General features: G+C 25.5%; 1 protein-coding gene across 3 annotated transcripts in view; it reads right to left on the bottom strand.

The window, feature by feature from the left end:
- LOC114128079 (regulating synaptic membrane exocytosis protein 1) overlaps positions 1 to 17,620 on the bottom strand; it is a 184,689-nt gene that overhangs the window by 68,784 nt on the left and 98,285 nt on the right. For all 3 annotated transcript variants that reach the window (XM_027992493.2, XM_050202711.1, XM_027992491.2), the window contains exon 5: positions 10,960 to 11,122. In XM_027992493.2, the coding sequence (XP_027848294.1) occupies positions 10,960 to 11,122 (163 nt within the window). The remainder of the gene's footprint in view (positions 1 to 10,959; positions 11,123 to 17,620) is intronic.

Below are 17,620 nucleotides of genomic sequence, written 5' to 3'. Positions count from 1 at the left end.
GTTACCAATGTAATTACTTCTGGATCGATGATGAAAGTAGTCTATTAAATACTGTTTAATTTGTTTTTGATACAAAATATACAAAAATTACAAAATATTGTATATAATATATTCTAAAAAACAATTCCAATACATTAACAATATTTACGTCAAAAATTCGTAAAAAACTCTTAGTTGTCTTCTACACCCTTTATCAAGTCCAATTGATTAATTATCAAATATAATTTAAAACAAAACATGTATTTTCGTATTTATAATACAACGTATATATTTTTTTTTTATCAAGGCATGCATTAAATACATTTTAGTGAACTATAATTTGTGATGTTACAAAAAATATATATAATATGTATCTAAATGTATATATATTTTGTTTTTTTTTTTGTTTGTTTTTACTTGCCGGTGATTAAACTATATGCTGTAAAATGTATTATACCCGCTGTCGTAGGAAATGCGAAATAAAAACTCACTGAATTGTGGCTCGGGTATGCCACAGCCTCTACTTTATATATACATATTATATACTGTGTTGGCATATGATGGCCAAAAAGTGAACCTCTACTGCGTCTGCAATGATGAATGATGGTGAAGAGTTATTTAAATAAGTCCCGGTCCGCACTTAATCACTGCCGACGCGGCATTTGCAAAAACGACATACGTGGCCATGAGGGGCGAAATCGGTAGGAAAGTATACAAGGAGAGCAGTGAGAGATAAAGTTAGAGAGAGAAAGAGAGATAGAGAGAAAGAGAGAAAGAGAGAGAGAGAGAGAAAGAGAGAAAAAGGTAAATAACCTGATGAAAAAGGGACCGGACACGGGGGCCTTGAATTAATTTCCGGACTATACTCTCGTGCTGCGCGTATATACTGTGGAGAATGTGAAAAAATAAAACATACAATTCTTTGTTATTAACAAAAACGCACACGCACACACACTAACACGCACATTTATATATTATTTATGTGTGTGTTTATACATCGTGTTTTTCTTTCTTTTTTTTCTCTCTCCGACGTGTGTTCCTACCCGTTACCACTATTGTGGCTGCTAACCACAAGATTTATCTGGTTGTGTCAAAAAGTACACGTTATATATATATATAATATACACAAGAGAAAGAGAAAAAGACTGAAAAGAACGCTATTCTATACAACGTTAAAAATATATTCAAGAAACTCAGTACCTTAATTGGTCATGAAAACCACAAGAAAAAATCCGTAGAGTAAGAAACAACATACACATACACACGTTTTAATAGAATTAAATTGTAGTTTTACTTAATATAGTGTTTGGAAAAAAACGTATTACGTAGAATTTACTGTAGTTTTGTTTTGTTGTTATACACGAGTATATAATACGAGAATCAAGTGTTAAAACGTTTTATAATGTTTTACACGCATCATTGAAGACCGACACATTTTACATATTGCATATTTTACATTTTATAATAAGAGATTAATAATATTTATAATTACTGATCCATTAAAACGAATTATTGCATGGTTATTGAAAATAATAGAACCAAAAATGTTTTATGTGTTATGAGCAAAAAAAAAACTAAGCCATGGACTGTTTATGGGAGTCATTTTTTGTAGACTAGCATGGAGATCAATCAAAATCGATAAATATTCTACAATCTGTAATAAAATGAGCCTCATCGTATTGTACACAATATAGATAGTTTTAGGATGCATAATAAATTGTAATTACGACCGAACCTAGTGACGATCAATTCATTTATTAATCTTATTCACTGAAAATTAAAGGAATCACTCTATATTGACCAATTGAAGTTTATACGTTAATTCAATTTTACCGTTTAAAAGTCACTAGAATCGTTTTATAATTAGTCTTGGATAATTTTACCAGTATTCCATTTGTAAATATATTTGAAAACACACGCATTTACTGTGCAAAATTTATAAATATAAATACAATTATTGTATCTAATTTAAGTTGATTGATTACAAATCGTATATAATTGATCAAACATGAAAAGTAATAATACATTAGTCATATTAATAAAATTATAAATAATATATTATTTACTAGAGGCTGTTACACGGTCTTCATCAAAATTGCTGTTTATTTTCATGATAGTGAATTTTTAGAAAAATTACTATAATAAGTAAATGTATACAATTTTATTCAATATTAAAAATTAAAATAAAACCGTGTGTTTTTATTATAAGCTTTCTGTGTTTAAGAAGCGCTTTTACACACTTCAAAATAGATTTACTAAATCCCTGTTTAGACAAATAGTACTTTCTATCCATAACAACCAAGGAAATAAATAAAAAATCTCTAGTGTTTTCCCAGAATTTTTAGTGATAGCCGAAGTCACACGTTAGTGTTATAAGTATGATACAATTTCAGCTAAAATCCAAACGAATGACTATATCGAATTTCAAATGCATCAGTTGCGTAGTTCAAAAAAATACTTATTTCGATGAAAAAGTAAACTTTTAGTTTTATTCCATCGATTTATTTTATTACTAACAATACTATACTATGATAACATTAAGAATTATTATCATACATTTTATAATATTATTTTAAAGTAAAAATAAATATTTATTATTTATGTACAACTGACAATATGAAAGAGTAACATAATCTTTTTCGTATCATTTATCCCACGATATTGGGTTAATTTTTCTTGTACCATATAAGTCGTAAGACTTTTTTATACACTAGAATGAATTTCAACAATACAATAATAATATAATGATCACACGGCATCCTGAATAGGCAATTTAGGTACACCACTGTCATGGACAATGTTTCCAAACTGTAATAAAACCGCTATTCATTGGTATCATCATTTTCGTTAGTTTTTCAAACTGTTTTATAAAAATTCCATAATTTTTGATTTACAATATAATATGAAAATTGATAGACTGTAATTCTATTATAAATCACTTTCAATGTTGAACATCGGATCAAATCTCGTCCAAAACGGAATGACGTACAACATCAAAACGCATACGTCATTGTTGTGTGTTAAACCAATCGTCGAAATTTACATACTTCAAAAAGGTATCGTCAAAATATTTAAAAATAAGAATTGCTGGTAAAATATTTTAAGCTCGTGAACATAATGTGATAATTTTACACGTAGGCATGTGGGTTGTGTATAATACGCCATTGATTTTTTTTCATATAATATTATATCATTCAACTATACCCACAGTAATGTGGTTATACACGACGTATGATAACCTACCGAATATTATAATATACCTATGTGTATGTATACCACAGATACGTATTTATAATACATAGACCTATATTGGATTTTGTACACGGTAACAACATAAAATATTTAATTCGCCGTCGATCGGAACGTAAGATAAAATAGCTGCTATTGCTGATGCTGCTGATGGATAAAACGAATGAAACCTTCCACTCGTCATTGTAGTATTATTAATGTATTAATACCGGTGTAGATCGAGAGGTATACTGAACAGAAACATATGTATTTGATATCTGTAATATTATATCATGCAGAATGATATACAATTGTCTCTAGTTATAACGATTTATTTGTCTTATCGCGATACGGTGATCGGTATTAATTATACCGTATACACGAGTATTATTGATTTACGACAATGCACCCAACAGAACTATTCGTATATTTTAAATTAATTTAACAGTTTAAGTCCGTCGTTCATTGATTAACTTAAAACCATAATACACTTTGGGCTCTTTTATTAAAAAAAAAATATTATTTATAAAATTGAAAAAACAATTTTACTTTATTCGTTTTAAAATTTAAAATTCTGACCTTGTCTTGGAATGATACGTTATTTATTGAGTAGGGTCCTGTTTTAAACAGGATCGTCTCGTTTTTCATAGTATTTATAATATATTATGTAATTATTGTATATTTTTTCATTTTTTGACAATCAATATACCTATATTTTACTCATTGCAAAAAAATGTCCTGTTTTTTTTAAATATGGTGTCACCCTATTATAGAGTAGTAGTCTTTAGTACTTGTGTATTTAGTATTTTTCAGTGCTAATAATTTTATATTTATATTATTATTTTACAGTGTTAAAGACTTGACGAATAAGATTCCCAGAATTATCTGGTTTATTCATAGTCTACTGCATTTAAAAAGATTATTAAATTTATCGAGGCTCACGTTTTTTTTTTTTTTTTTACTCATTTAAAGTTTGAAAAATCTCTGAAACTATTATCATAAATTGAGCAATGTCCAGAATAGTTTTTACTCAACAAGATCATATCTATAATTCTCGGTTACTCCTCATAAATTATTTTCATATTATCCATAGATATCTTTGCATACGAAATTATTATTATTTATTCATTTAAACGGAAATATTTCACACCACATCAAATTGGATACATTTTTCTTTGTACTGGGTTACATGAAAACTGAAAAGTCATAAAAAAAAACTAATGTATACAATATGACAGAAAGTTATCAGTCATTTAGTGTTTGTACATGTATACGTCTATACTGTGTATAATATAGCTTTTGAATGACTTCGAAAAAAAAATAAACGAAGTGAAAGTTACAATGTTCGAGATGTTTGTTGAATGTTTCTCCACGGGCCCATCTTATTTTCTTAGTCATCGAATTCAGTCGATTGCAATAATATTTCATTTTTCCACGTAAACAGAATCATTTTTCAAAACTAACCAATGCAAATCTTCTGAGGTCACCGATGGCACCCGATGTGCATATTATATTATAATAAATTTATTATCACGCCATAAGTGAGGATCAAAGGATATATTGGGTAACTGCCATTTACACGTGGCCATTTACTTTATCTGTTGCTTTTTAAATAGATCTCTACTATCGAGACGCTACGATTCGATGGTATAATACTCATCTCGTCAAATTGCGAATACCGATTACGTCTTAGAGCTAACCAACTATTTAGGACAATAGCCCTTGTGGTGACTTTTATTTTTTTTTCCCAACTTAATTTCTGATCTATTCGACAGAAATAAAGCAACTGTACATAGTACTTTTCTTTTATTTATCTCACCACGCTCATCTCTTTCCTCCTATACCTACACACACATATATATATATTTATATGTATATAATACATATATTATATACGTACAAATATATACACACGTTCACATGTGCACACATATCGGAACCCGTCAGGCACAATAGATGAGCTTTTTGAATTGAAAAAGAGACGAGAGCAGATAGAGCATCTTTCGTATTGGTCTTATAGCAGCGTATTTTGTCTGGCCTTTTGTTCGTTTCATAAGCCACCCCGTATATAACATAATGTATATATAAGGTTATTGAGAAGACACTATATTATATATTATATAAATATATATATATATTCGGAGTTTTGGTCTAAGAAAAATCGTGGTTATATATATATATATATATTCATAGAAAAAATGACAGATGACGGTTAGATAATATATTATTATTATTACTGTGAATGGTTTTTTATGAATATCTTTATAAATACAGTTTTTGTATTTTTGTATCACCTTGGAAAAATATATTGGGTAATACATAATTTATTAAGAAATAAAAAATGAATGAAACTATGTACGCAAATATAATGATCAGTTTACGACCATCAGTCCCGTTCGGTGTTAATTTAGGTAACATTCTATAGCAAGCTGTCACGTTCAGGAAAAACCGAAAACAATTATTGTGCATGACTCGGTTCCAGCTTAAATTTAAATTGTCATGTTTCATCTGAAATGCAATTATTATGCTTCCACCAGAATTATTATTATTATTTTAGTAGCAATCTACCAACTGAAAATTCGAGTTAATTGTTTCAATTTAAAACTGTAGGTAATAAAAATAAGTTTGTCGAGAAATATATATTTGTAAAATATAACATGGTGGATGTTAACTGAAGTAACTCGAAAGATTATTTTATTATAGTGAATTATATACCTAATTATTTTTACTCAATAAACTACGTGATTAAATACATCAAGATATAGTTTAATGGAACCTGTAGGCTATATAAAATATATCGATTTAAAAACCCACACCGCAGAATAATATCGTAAAACATTGATTCTTTAATATAGAGAGTATTACAAATAAATAGCTGAAACACATTTAAAACTGTTTACTTATTTTTTTATTATGAAAAAATAATCGGTACAACTCTATTGAAACGAAAAATAAATAACATTTATCGAATTATATTCAACTCTTACACAGGAAATAAAACTAAAAAATGTATTGACTTCATGTATACATTCAGATAAATTCTACTTATTTTATAGTTGAGTGGTTAATTTGAACTCTTAACTGAGGTTAGTCTGAGCAATACAAGCAATACGTATGATATCGTTATGGTTCTATAGTTTTAGATTTAACAGTATAGTTTATTGTATTCAATATAAATTACAATATCGTTGTTTAATTAATTAATTATGTTGATTTATAATACAGATAAGTTATTGCAATTTATTTTCATTAAATATATGTATTTATATATATTATAATTAAAGCATGATTATAAATGTGTTTAAGTATAACTTATGTTGATCAATAAAACGTAAACAATTTATATTTTTTAGAAATGAAAATACATTATAATATAATAGTTGGGATTAAATTATTTTAATTAATTGTTTTCGTAATTTTTTGTTGTGCGAGAAAAAAAACCATTTTTTACGATAAGTCCAAAAACAATATTTTAAGTTAAATAATTATTTTTATCGATTTTAGGATACTAAAAAGTAATAGAAAGGTTGTTTTAAATTGGTCATAAAAAAAAAAAAAAATAGTATTAGTGTTATTATGATAATGTGTAATTTTGAAATTTAAAAACTTATATCCCCACTAAGTCTTTTACTTGTGATGCATATATTATCATTATGTATCTGAGGCGTATCTAAAATAGCCATGCTTCCGCCTGAGATGGTTTGTCACCATTGAAAAGGACTATAAATATATATAACATACCTAAATACGCATTTCTTATACAAGAAAGCTTGGTTGTTAGACGAACACGTATACCAGTAAATGTATATTTATACATACCAACATACATATATAGAATATAGTATATATGTATTCTAAGCACGACATGACACACCCGCTGGAAATAATATGCCACCTGACCCCCATTTGGTTAATGAAAACACATTTCCGGAAACTATCGATTTGTTCTTCAACAGGCCGTCAAAATATTTATTCACCACTCTATGAAACGTGGATATATCTATACGTGGATATTATATTATGGCACAAGGACATTATCATTAAAATATTATAATGTTATGAAACGGTCAAAGTAATAATTAATGGAAAAATGTTAAATGCATAATAATTACTGTTATTTGACCATTGTGTATAGTGACGCGGACGCCTTAAAAAAATATAAATTCCGTTAATATTCAATTACATTTTTTATAAAACTATAAATTGTTTTACTTAGTTTTATTCATTAATTTTTTTGTTAGAAAAGTAATATTTGTGGTAGTTTAATGATACGAAATCGAAAGAGAAAAATCATCGAGATCGTAATAATACAATAAGATACTAAAATGTATTTTATTTTAAGCAAAAATTAAGTTTAATTGTCTACATTAATCTATTAAAAACATTTAATTTTATAATTGTGTGTACAAATTACAAACATTAAATAGTTCAAAATAATACATTTATTTTAATTATATTAATTACGGTTTTATTGTATTTTTCTTAGTGATTTTCACTCATATAATAGAACAATTAAGTAAAACATCATTATAACAGAGTACATCTCAATTGTTTAATCTGCTTTATACTTCTTTCGTTCTTTGTAAGATATTTTATGTATATTTAATCATACCTCATAATATTTATATATATTATAAACGTTAAACATAATATTTTATTTTAATTTAATTTAAAATTATTCAAAGAATTTTTTTTTTAATAATTGAAAACTCAAGATAATATTTAGAAATCAATTTTGAATATTACAATTTCAAACATATAGAAAATTAAAAACAAAAGACAACATTTTTTTTTAACACAATAAAACTTATTCTCAGTTATATTTAACTAGTTATTATTTACCTAATACTAACACCAGGATGCAAAAAGCTGACAAAGATTTTGTTTTCGTTTACGATCAAGTTAAAATTGTATATAGCTGGTAAAAGGTAATTTTACTCTCCCAAAATCTCATTTAATTATAAACTTTAGATTTGGAGAGATATTGAACATTTCTTTATGCAACATACAGTATTTCATAAGATTATAATATTAAAATATTAAAATAGTACAGAAATCTCAATTATATTATTTACAATATAAAGTTATGCGCACATTTATATACCATTTTGTTTCAAAAATCAAACATAAAAAAAACATAGCATACGTATAAAAATTCATATGGACAACAAAACTAGAATGTACAGGGCAACTTCTAGCAATATCATGTTTAATATAGAATACGTGGAAGGAAAACCCTTGTTGTGATGTAATGACAGTTAGGGTCCATATTCTTGGCAACGGCCGTATTATATATTATGTTAGGGTCTAAGGTAGGTACTATAGAAAATGGTGATCGTAAATAGTATTTTTCTACACGTAAGCGCACGTTTTATAGAGTTCTATAATAATATCATATATAATATAAAAATTGACTGAGACTATAATACAGGGAGAAAATACTGATTGATATGAAATAAATTCAACAAACCATTTTATTTTTCATTTGTATAAAAAATAAGAATAAAAATTTAATAAAATAGATTTTACTATATTATTAAGATCATTTATAAATCAATAGAATCATATTAAGTCAACGATAATCAAAATATGACACATAAAACCCAAGAGAAATTTCAAACAATATGTCAATATAATTATATCTATATAGTTATTTTATACGAAAAACTGAAGTACCTATGTATTTTATACAAAAATACGGTATTTATAAAATAAAATTATGTTATACTTTTGTACAAAATATTCAAAATTAAATTATTTCTGGTCCTAATAAGTACGTTGTGTAACGTATATAATGAAAATGTTACATACCTATATAATAATATAAAATATGATCATACATTTTTCACTGAAATATGATTGTAAAGAATATATTTTAAATTATTTTGTTCTAGAATAGAATTTATGCTTATATTTTATTTCTTTATAAGTACAAAACTATTGTTGTATAGAATTGAATAATATAAAACTTTTTAGCCATACGAACCACACTTTACATAATGTCGGATAATCTATTATCCACAGAGTACATTTTAGAAATAATAAACGACATCAGCTGTATAGTTTTGCTAACATAAATTAATGTCCAATGTAAGTTTTAAAAAAACATGTTATTAAATATTTGAAAATCACTGTTTAAATGATTAGACACGACATGTTTATTGGCTCTTTTTTTAATATAATATATATATATATATAGGTACATATTAAAGCTGTATAATTTTGTATGGGCCATTTATTATTTTATTGCTAACCATGATTCATTACCACTGTGTATTATTTATAAAGTGTTTCAAAATGGTTTATGCTAGGTATTTTGTTTTTTTTTTTTTTTTGTACCATTAAGAATTAATAAAATAAATTAATCAAAATTTAAGTGAATTGCATTAATCTTTAAGTCATGCTCATAAATTATACATATAAAACGTGTTTAATAATCATTTTATACATTTTTTTTTAGTAATTTTTATTTTTATTTTACATTAAATCTATAATTTTGAAACATTATTAGACAGATTACAGTATTAACACTGGATATTTATAACAAATAATAACATGCGTATTTTCATTTAATTAGTACTATTTAAATATTAACTGTTTAAAATTTAATGAAACATAATAATATATAACTGATAAATAAGATATTTATTTTTTTTTTATAAATTCGTACTATATTACATAGCTAAAAAAACTATACTTCAAATACGACGAAGTGGATTATTTTAATTCAGCTCTAATAAACTATTAACTGTTATGAATTAAGCAGATTAATAGTTTTTTAAATAAAAAAATATAAGAAAAAAAATATTCAAAAAAGAATAAAATTTAAAACAGTCAATACTTTTTACAGCGCAGTAGAAAGAAAAATATATAATATTTTTGTCCTTTGAAAACATAAGCATTTGAATGATGACGTAGTGCAAAACAAATGTGTCATATCGACCGCATTTATTATGTGTATCTGCTTATAAAATATCATTTTCTTTTCTTTATTCTTTGAAGCATATTATATTATCCGTAATTGATATCAATATGTTTTCAATAAGATACAACGTCTATATCTTTTGATATGAAATGGATTGTTTAAAATTATTTTATATTACACACAATATTATTATTACTATTTACTACTAGCTATAATTATTGTGCGTGTAATTAGCACAGCACATAATAGAATTCTATTACATTACTTTATAATTAAAAGATCCGGATGGAAGGCGGCTAACAAGGGTTGTACACCAATTTTAACTCTCCTGAATTCCTAAAAGGAAGTGGAAAAGGATATGTTCAGGAAATCAGTTCATTTATAAACAGGAGAAAAGAGTTTTTTTGACACCATTGAAATGGATCGGAGATAAACGAAATGGCCTTTTATATATGTCCTTTACTTTCCCATTCCTTCCTTTTTTCTCTCTCTCACCCATTTATACTTTTGGCATTCCTATATTCCCCTCTCCGCACCCATGAGGTCTTGAAATCTTGACGGATTTGTTGTTGTAGGTCTGGAAGAAAAACAGCGTACAGCTGGGGAAGCAATCGGACAGCGGCGTCGGTGGTTTTAGATTGACCGCGTAATGGATGGGAACCGACTGTTTTGCAATTGATGGGTTCCCTCTGACCAATGTCCTCTTCCCAACCAAGGTTTTCGGAATAAAAATCTACGACTATTTTTTCATCTCTGCCCGTACTACACAATCGTGTAAGTATACGCGATTATGTACACTATTATAAATACAGCTAGCGCGCGTTTACCTCGTCTTCGCCGACTTTTGTGTACGAAGTTGCGCAATCCTCGCACACCTTGAACTTGCATCCGGAGCATACTCGTGAGTAGTCACCTTCTTTAAAGCTTTTCAGACAAACTCGGCAACCACCAGACCGACATGCAGGTTGTTTGGTAATTTCTGGTTTGGACCTGAAAAGTTTAAACAGAAAAATTAATATATAATTATATTATATTATAAAAATATAACATATTGTTCAAAGTATAATAGTATAAAGTATAATGATACCCGTTTTACACATAGATCATATAAACAAAAAAAATTTTAAAAATACTCAATAACTTACTGGGATTAAAAATGATTAAACATGAATATATTTTATTTATTGTTTATAATCTAATATAACTTACAAATTATAAGTACCTGTGTATATTTTAGTTATATTTGCCAAGAAATTTTATATACATTTTGATTTAAATTTAACCAGCTATGGGTTTATAGTGATAATCATTATTTATTGTTAGTATGCAGTGTATTGTTTATAAGTAACGGTACTTAAATTTAATAAGCATAAAACATAATTATATTCAAACATAAAAAAAGAGCAATAAATTATTTTATGTTGACAAAACTATGATCGTATTATGTAGGATAGAATAAAATATACGAAATACTGCATAGGTAGTATTTTACTCATATAAAATAACATAGTGCATCATACATATGTAAATTATTTCATTGGTATATTTAAAAAAAAATGATCGGTCAAAACATAAGTTTTATTTTTTTTAATTTATTAATCAATTTTAATCAATTTTAGAGTATAATATTTAAAATACGGTTGAATTCACCTAAATCTAACCACATAATATGTGTGTAAACTTTTACAATAATAATTATTTTATATCAACCCTAAAAACATAAACTTCTAGTAAAAAGGAAACCCTAACAGAGTATAACCATATATTTACATAGGTACCGACTTAATCACCCTTTCCATTAAATAATGTGTTTAGGTAATGGGTACATCTCCTCTCTCTCTCTTTTTTTATTTATTTATTTATTTTTTTTTTTTACATAATTTAACTGCGTGTCACTACTGTACCCATAATTGCCACCTTTTTCATGATATAAATTAGCAACATTTGTTTTTTAAGAAAAAATGAACTTCCTGTTAAAGTTTGTAATAGTAACACAATTTCTTTGAAATTATGAAAATTATTAAATATTAAGTCATAAAAATTATGAATTGTATTACAAAATCAAATTTTGAGAGGGATATATATATATATGTGTGTGTGTTTTACATTTTATTTTATTTGAAAAACAAAAATAATATAATTACACAACGTATAAATGTAATTGTTTGAACTAGTTAAGTGTAAAATATAAAATATTATAATCAAATATATTGACTTAAATTTTCTGTGTAGGTATCAAGTTTAAATTCATCTTATATTTTTTCCAGGAACTATTAAAAAATATATTGTAATATTTAAAAAAAATGTTAGATGTGTCACTGGATTTTATTGAATTTCACACAATTAATATATTATATAAATATATATATATAATTGTTTTATAAGGCTTAATTAATTTTAGTTTGTAACTCTGTTGAAAATCTGTCATGTTGTCATTCTACAATTCCTGAAATCATACTGATAAAGTCAGCGTTATTTTAATCATGGTATTACAGTTAGGTATAATTATTATTATTATTTTATTTATTTTTTTTTTTTTTTTGTGTGTTTAAGCACAATTGTTTAGATAAATATTAAATATTACATTTCATTTTTATGATTACATAAAATATTATAAACTTAAAACTATTAGAAAACATTTAATGTACAATTAGATATAAATAGATTATATAAAGCTACTCAGAGTTGTGTTTCATTGCGTTTCAAAATCCATTTAAAATGTAGATTAAAGATTTGTTATTTTTATATTATATACATTTTATTGTGGATGCAACTTGAATAAATATTTTTAATTTTATTTTTTACGTTTGCGTTTACGGGCTCAGTATTTAAGTTTTCAACAAAGTTATGAATTTTGTCTGAAAATGTTTCCGTTTAGGTTTGTAGATATTATTTAATTGGTAACAGCGGGTGAAAAGTTGTAGCTTAGCTTGAACTCAAGCTTAATATATTTTTATCCGGACCACTACTATAATTAGACATATCTATTTATCTTTATAATGAATTATATAAGTATGATATCTATAAGTCTCTCAAATAAACGAAGAGAATAAAAAAAAAAAAATTGTCTATGATGTAAGTAAATATGAAATAATTAATTATTTGAGTCAGGACCAATATGATCGAAAACCATTCAGCTGATCATTTTATAAAAATATAATATTAATACAACAAACTAAGCAACAATATTTTAGATTCTGAACGGGTGATGAATGTATGAATGTATTGATTTTACAATGATGTGTGTGTTTTTTCTTTGTATCTGTGTACAGCATAACTAATCGAAATAATGCTTCAATTTCAAACTGGAGGGGGGGTAGTTTCCGATGGCAAAGTGAATATCCTTAGTGCATTATAGTGGTCAAAAGTAAACATTTTCCAACAGTTTTCAAAAAAAATAAGAAAAACAAAAAAAAGTGACAAAAAACGGGAATTTTTTTGTATGGTTGTAACTCAAAAACTATTCACTGTAAATTAAATACTTAATATTTTCACCACATGTTTATATTACCGTTATTAATAAATGGCTAAATTTTCAAAATGTTTTGACTTTTTTTGAGCTATTTATACACCACAGAATTTTTCGATTTTTCTAAGAATTTTTTTTTTAAGTGTCGATTAAAAAATTTTTGATGGCCAAAAAAACTTGAAAATTGAATGCAAGATTCCTTGTTGTTCTTATTGTAGTTAAAAAAAATCAAAAATTGTTAGTCACAATTTTTTTTTATAAGCGTTTATAGTTCAAATTTTTACGATATATGTCAAAATCACGAAAATTTGCAAGTAATTTTGAAGTTGAAAAATCATAAAATTGTTAGTGTTTATATATAAGAATTAAAAATACAACACTAAGTTTTCCATAAGTTTTCCTTCAAGTAGCTATAGAGAAAACTTGAAGCATCATTATAGGAAAAATTAAAGTGTGTATTTTTTTTTTTTTAACAAGTCGATGAAAATTAATAATAAATTATGTTTGGAAATATTACTGGTTTAAATGTTTCTCCTATTATTTTTTGTGATAAACAATGTTTAATTTGCTCATACTTATATAATATTGTCATTCTACTATGATAATAATTATGCTTAGTCTAATGTTGTTTTTTTTATTCCATTTATTTTGGTGTTTTGGTTTATTCAATGTTTTTGTCATTTAAGATTTATAACTTCTTTGTATTTTATTTCTTTTGTCTACATAATATATTTTAATATTTAAGAGTGTAATTTCAGTAGAGAAAGCTGCTTTACTTGATTGACTTTTTCGATGTCATTTATTCTACTGTAACCAGTAACCTATACATAGGAAACATCTATTCCTTATTGCGAGCTCTGTTGGTTTCTCCTTGGATTTATACTGATATATAGTTTGGATTTGTTGTGAGGCTACTAAGATAAATCGATGATAAACGAATACCCGGTTACTAAGTATTGTTTCTTTATTTTTAATTATGCAATTACCGCTTTTTATTTTGCGAATGTTCAAAAATATATTTAATTTAACTGTATGCTATACATATATATATACTTAACGTATATAATGTACATAATATAAAGGTTATCGACTTTAATATTATGCATAAATGCACAAAATATTTATTTTAGTGTATATAACATTTTGTTTGGTAATACCATTTTTTTGTAAGTATATAGATCATATGCGAATTGGACATACTTAATGAATAACCAAGTGTATATAAATTGCATTATATAATATTAATAATGAACTGTCAGATTTAATTAACACTCTGAGCTGAATAAAAACATTATACTTATTACACTTACACAGTTGTTTATTAAATATAATCATGGCACTTTAAAGGAATGAAGCTCACAGATGGTGTACTATTAGGCGAGTACATTACATTTAATTAATTAAACACATGTTTTCTATTTATTATTCAATATTTATAATCCAACCGTATATGAATAATAATAATAGTTTATAAACTTCAGGAAATTTTAATTGACTTTATACTGACGTTAAATAATTTAAAATGTGTTCCATGTCAATATACATCCATCCTACAATGATGATGTTAAAGTAGCATCAATTGGTCATTATGCTTATTCGTTATACTCTTCTCATTATATACGTAAGACTAAAAAAAAAAAAAAACTAGATGTATTCCAATCACTAAAACTAAACATTTTATCGTAAACGCAAAATATAAAAAAAAAAAATGTTATTACATTTTTATTGATAACCTATTTTATAATGATTATAAATGAAAAAAAATACTGGTTAGTTTAATAAATTGATGCATGTTGAAAAATATTATTTATATTTTATATTTTACTATATTATATAAATATTACATTTATGATAAATATTCCCATTAATATTGTAATAATAATTCAACTAAGAATTTTATAAATTTAAAAATTTAATTATCTCGAATAATTCACGATTGTGTTGTATTTTAAATGACGCCGATAACATTTTGATATAACCATAATCATACTGTTAAAACTAAAATCGTACCGCCTGATTAATAATATGTTGTATTTACTATTTCGTTATAAATTGATTAATTAATTAAACGAATTAAATAAACCTATTATTTAAAAAAATATATCTATCATGACAAAATCATATTATTTTAATACGGTCACGCTCTAGGTGTACAACTTAATTTATTTGTTTGCATATACCTGTAAACACTGACTACAGTTTTTTACTAGTAGCTGTATATAATACGAAACAAATAACATAAAATAGGTGATAATTATTTGTATGTAAAATACAAATGTATTAAATTGTAATCTTATATGCCCATTATATATAATATGGTATATTATATGTATGTTTAATATAATAATATTATATTGTATAATGAAATAAAATATTAATTTATAAAAATTAAGATACTGAGTTTAAACTAAAAACGTATAAAAACGTGTACTCAACGCTCGATTGTTGTATGGATAATCAATAATACCGTTAACTGTTTTTGTGCTTACCTTGTAGCATCGTAATAATATATAATACAATATAATTTGAACAATAATAATATGCACATTTATGAAAGCCCGGCTATCGTCATAATAAAATCATAAATCTATAGGTAACGTTTATAACATGATAATATAACCATTTATATAAAAATCGGAATTTTAAAATTACTGAACACAAAAAAAAAAACAACACATTTTTACTATATACAATAGTGTATTAAATGAGAATTAACAAATCACTTTTTACGTGAAACGCGTTTGTCGACGTAGATTGATAAAAGATTCTTAAGCCAAACACGAATGTAATTATATTATTTTATATTAAAATGTTTGAATAATAATAATAAAAATAAATAAATCATTATAATATTATCTTTTTTGCCGTTATGGTGATTTGCAGCAAAAGGGGAGAAAAACGGAAATAAATTATTCATACAACCCCGGGGATATATATATTATACGTACACTATTCCGAGTAATGTCTAAACACTTTTCGACGTTTCTTTGAAAATCAAAGCCTTTTTAAATAAAATAAATTTTCTTCTGAACTAAATTGTATTATTACGTAGGTAATAATATGGGAGAGAGTTACTGTAAAATTCGCTATAAGTGTGTGAAATACACACTCGATACTCGTAAATTCAACGACTTAACGAAGTATGTGCTTTCATACAGTGTACGCCATCCGATTTATACACGGTTAAACGAATACAGAACATTATATTATAATATATTGTCTGATATTTTATACGACTTGTTGTGACATTATTTTAATAACCGACATATTTTATCGCTCATCCCTTGCAGAAAAATAATATACAGGCAAAAACACATTATTTATTATATTGATAGCTAATAATATCGAGAGAATACTACTGGTGTCGCGTACACTTTTTTGTGAATAATTTCCGTCCAGGGTAAGTTCAGACCCGAAAAGGGATAGTTATGTCCAGCATACTTTTAAATTGATGTGTTTATAGTATAGTCAATGCTTCAAATTTTATTAAATAATAATTTAATAATCGTTTAAAAGCGTGCGTATTATTAAAAATAATATTAGTTTAAATGTCACAAATATACAATACAAGTTTCTAATCAAGTTATTTATCTTTATTAATACGATATAATACATTTGTTTATCTGATAACATTATTTAATAACAATATATCAAATTATTGATTCGGTAAGTAACTTCTACCTAAAATCAGAAAATCAATAATATAACCTATTACAAAAGTTAAACTAAAAAAATGCATTATTTGAGATTCAAATAGTATGTTATTTAATAATGACATTGTGGCATTGTGACATTTGATAAGCACTATTATAATAAAGTAAAGTAGGATCTTAGGTCACTTGAAACACAATTTATGAGAATGCAAAACTTTACTCAGGAAATAAATTTAATCTGCAGAGCTACTTAAGTTGAATATTTCAAACCATATAGTCATGCAATAATTTTGATAGAAACCACAGTAGGGGTTATTTAAATAAAACATTGAATCAGCTTTCATCAAATATGAGAAATCCTGAATT

Source organism: Aphis gossypii, chromosome 1 (genome assembly GCF_020184175.1).
Source record: "Aphis gossypii isolate Hap1 chromosome 1, ASM2018417v2, whole genome shotgun sequence".
NCBI lineage: Eukaryota > Metazoa > Arthropoda > Insecta > Hemiptera > Aphididae > Aphis > Aphis gossypii.
The sequence above is the reverse complement of the archived record's forward strand: the minus strand, read 5'-3'. Positions and strand labels throughout refer to the sequence as shown.